Below are 3237 nucleotides of genomic sequence, written 5' to 3'. Positions count from 1 at the left end.
GAAATAAAAACCTAAAGAGAAGACTTTTCATTTCTGAAAGGTAATAGAAGGGTAATGGTCTAAAATTCCATCGTGATGGAGAAAGGAAATTGAGGATCTGATGAAACCCAACACTGAAAGTTCCAAAAAATTTCCCTAAAGAGGTCCAATATACAAGCTATTCTTGGATTTATTGTTCTGAAACTGGCAGGTGGTGTGGTGTGACAGAAAGATCGCACAACGAGGAAACAGAAGCAATTTGTGTTACTTGCCCTCTGCTACTGGTTTTCTGCATGACCTTGGAAAACTGACTTTTGTTTACTGAGTTCAGTTTCAGTATTATTGATGTGGGAATAACACCTTCACCCCAACTGCAGAGGGATATTCAGAAAATGTATTGTAATTCAGGGTGCAATAGCTTTTAAAACTATATTACGCTGTTCAAATTGATCCCTATCATGTTGTTACTCGAAGGTATTTGAGGGCTGATTTATTCTATTGGCTTCTAAGCCATAGAAATAAAATGGAATATGAACAAAATCAGAGCTCGGAGTCACAAAGGTACGGGAACCCACAACTTCTCCGGTGAAGCCTTCCTTAGCTCCCTTCCCCAGCAGCTTCTAGGGATGGACTTCAGCAGAACCCAAAGGCCCAGCCTGAGTACAGGAGGAAAACTAACGGCCTAGCTCAGACCACAGCTTGTGCTAATGAAGGAACACAAACAAGTAGGACAGAGTGATGGCCCCAGGTAACAAGTTCATGAAGAATAAGACATATAATTTTTTAAATATTTATGTATCTTTAATTTCTGTATAAAAGACAAACTTTTGCTTGACTTAATTGCCTCAGTAATATTATCATTTCCTTCAAAACTGTACATGGAGGAAGAAATATCATCCAATGGCCCTGAGAAATCACACCAGGGTGTCTGAATTTATTTTTTGTGGACTTAGCCAGTCTCAAGAACTGAGCTTGCTCTTATTTATCTTCTTATCTGTAGTTTATGTAACAACTCTGTTAGCAAATGTTGCCACCATGGTCACTGTGACCTGGGAGTCTCGCCTTCACACCCCCATGTACTTCCTGCTCCAAAATCTCTCGGTCCTGGACATCTGCTTCTCCTCCGTCACTGCTCCAAAGGTCCTGGTGGACCTGCTCTCAAGGAGAAAGACCATCTCCTTCAACGGCTGCATCACACAGATGTTCTTCTTCCACCTCCTCGGTGGGGCAGACATTTTCTCTCTCTCTGTGATGGCCTTTGACCGCTACGTGGCCATCTCCAAGCCCCTGCACTACGTGACCATCATGAGTCGGGGGCGGTGCTCTGCCCTCATCGTGGCCTCCTGGGCGGGGGGCTTTGTCCACTCCATCGTGCAGGTTTCCCTGCTGCTGGCCCTCCCCTTCTGTGGACCTAATGTTATGGATGGCTTCTACTGCGATGTCCCCCAGGTCCTCAAACTCGCCTGCACCGACACCTCTGCACTGGAGCTGCTGATGATTTCCAACAATGGCTTGGTCTCTACCCTGTGGTTTTTCCTTCTTCTCGTGTCCTACACAGTCATCCTGACGATGCTAAGGTCCCAGGCAGGGGAGGGCAGGAGGAAAGCCATCTCCACCTGCACTGCCCACATCACTGTGGTGACCCTGCATTTTGTGCCCTGCATCTACGTCTACGCCCGGCCCTTCACTGCCCTCCCCACAGACAAGGCCGTGTCTGTCACCTTCACTGTCATCATCCCTGTCCTGAACCCCCTGATCTACACCCTGAGGAACCAGGAGATGAAGTTGGCCATGAGGAGACTGCAGGGAAGACTCATGCTTTCTGAAAGAGGATAGCCTCATTATTGATTCTGGACCAAGATGCAAATGCAAGTACATAATTGAAATATTTTCTTAAAATATTAGCTGTCATATATTGGGGCTCAATCATGCGTAGGGAACTAACTATAGCAGGATGGCACAGATGCAAAATATCTCAGCAACCTGGAACACTGGTATTGAGAAGGAACACTGGCAGGAAGTTATGCAGGAAGATCATTCTTAAAGAGCAACTGATAGCAATCAGGGCACATTGTGAGATATAATAGAAGTTCTTGGGTGTCCAGGCAATGGAATAAAGGATAGCCCTACCATGTCTAGATATGCAATAGGCAACAGAGACATCGATCCCAACATAGCAAGGCAGAATCATAGCATAGCAGCTAGATTCCAGTTCAACAATAGCTATCCCATGACTATTTAGTAAGCATATACTATGTACCAAACACTCACTGTAAACATTGTTCTCTATCACTTCTGGTTTGTTAGCAACTTTGGGCCTTCTTTTCAATCAACTCACCTATTAAGTACACATGCCCCACAACCATTTGGTGTATTTTTAAAGTCTTAGCTTTTAAGGACTTCCATTGCCTTTCACTTCCTGTAACTTTGTCAGAATTGTATGCAACCTGGGTCTTGGTCTGATTTTGTAAAGCCCCAAAATATAACCACAGCAATGACAAAAATCTGGAACTACCCGTCCTGATCATACCAGTGCCTCAAGTATAAACTAGCTCGACTAGTTGAAAAAATTAAAAAGTTACATGCAACTCAGCAGATACTTTTATTTTTCCTGTGTGCACTTCTTCATCTCCCTTTCCACAGTGTATTAAGATATCCCGTAAACCTTCAGATTAGTAGGTCTAATTCTCCTTTATGTTCCCAGTGTCTAGAATAATGCCTGACCTGTAAAAAGCTATCAGTAAGTGTTGGGTGAACTTGTGGAATGGAAGGAAATGAATGCATGTAAGATGATATCAAATTCTACTTAATCTTGACTTGTATTATTTAAAATTGAATTTATATCTTGAACAGATATCTCTTCATGGAAGCCAAGATTTCAGCTCTGTGTGTGCCTTGTAAGATAACCAAATCAGGTGTTAGAGCCACAGACATTTGTTGAGATCCACATACACAGAACAGAAGCATCCCAGAACAAATAAATGTTTTGCAACACTCATAGCAAACAACTGTACAAATTCATTTATTCAGAGCTCCAATAAACCTGTGCTCGGAGTTCCACTATGCCTGTGCTCTGACTACATCCAGACCCTTGGGATACCTGGTAATTCTATACAGGAGGATGGGATTTATTTCCTCTCCTCTTCCAGAACATGCAAACTAGTAAGACTGAGTAAGTAAAATGGTTCACTGAAATATAATGATAAGCTAATAATTACAACAATGAACCAAAAATAATACAGGACCACATTTTAATTT

At 42.7% G+C, this 3237-nt stretch overlaps 1 protein-coding gene across 1 annotated transcript; it reads left to right on the top strand.

Moving 5' to 3' along the window:
• The first annotated feature begins 879 nt into the window (after nt 1–879).
• On the top strand, nt 880–1815 carry LOC118909699 (olfactory receptor 4D9-like). The gene has a single exon (XM_036880424.2). It carries the CDS (start codon nt 880–882, stop codon nt 1813–1815), a length of 936 nt encoding a protein of 311 aa, XP_036736319.2.
• The last annotated feature ends 1422 nt before the right edge of the window (nt 1816–3237 follow it).

Source organism: Manis pentadactyla, chromosome 9 (assembly GCF_030020395.1).
Source record: "Manis pentadactyla isolate mManPen7 chromosome 9, mManPen7.hap1, whole genome shotgun sequence".
Taxonomy (NCBI): domain Eukaryota; kingdom Metazoa; phylum Chordata; class Mammalia; order Pholidota; family Manidae; genus Manis; species Manis pentadactyla.
The sequence above is the reverse complement of the archived record's forward strand: the minus strand, read 5'-3'. Positions and strand labels throughout refer to the sequence as shown.

What these genes read in the sequence shown, in the direction of transcription:
- LOC118909699 (XM_036880424.2), top strand. Translation starts at nt 880, where the DNA reads ATGGCCCTGAGAAATCACACCAGGGTGTCTGAATTTATTTTTTGTGGA.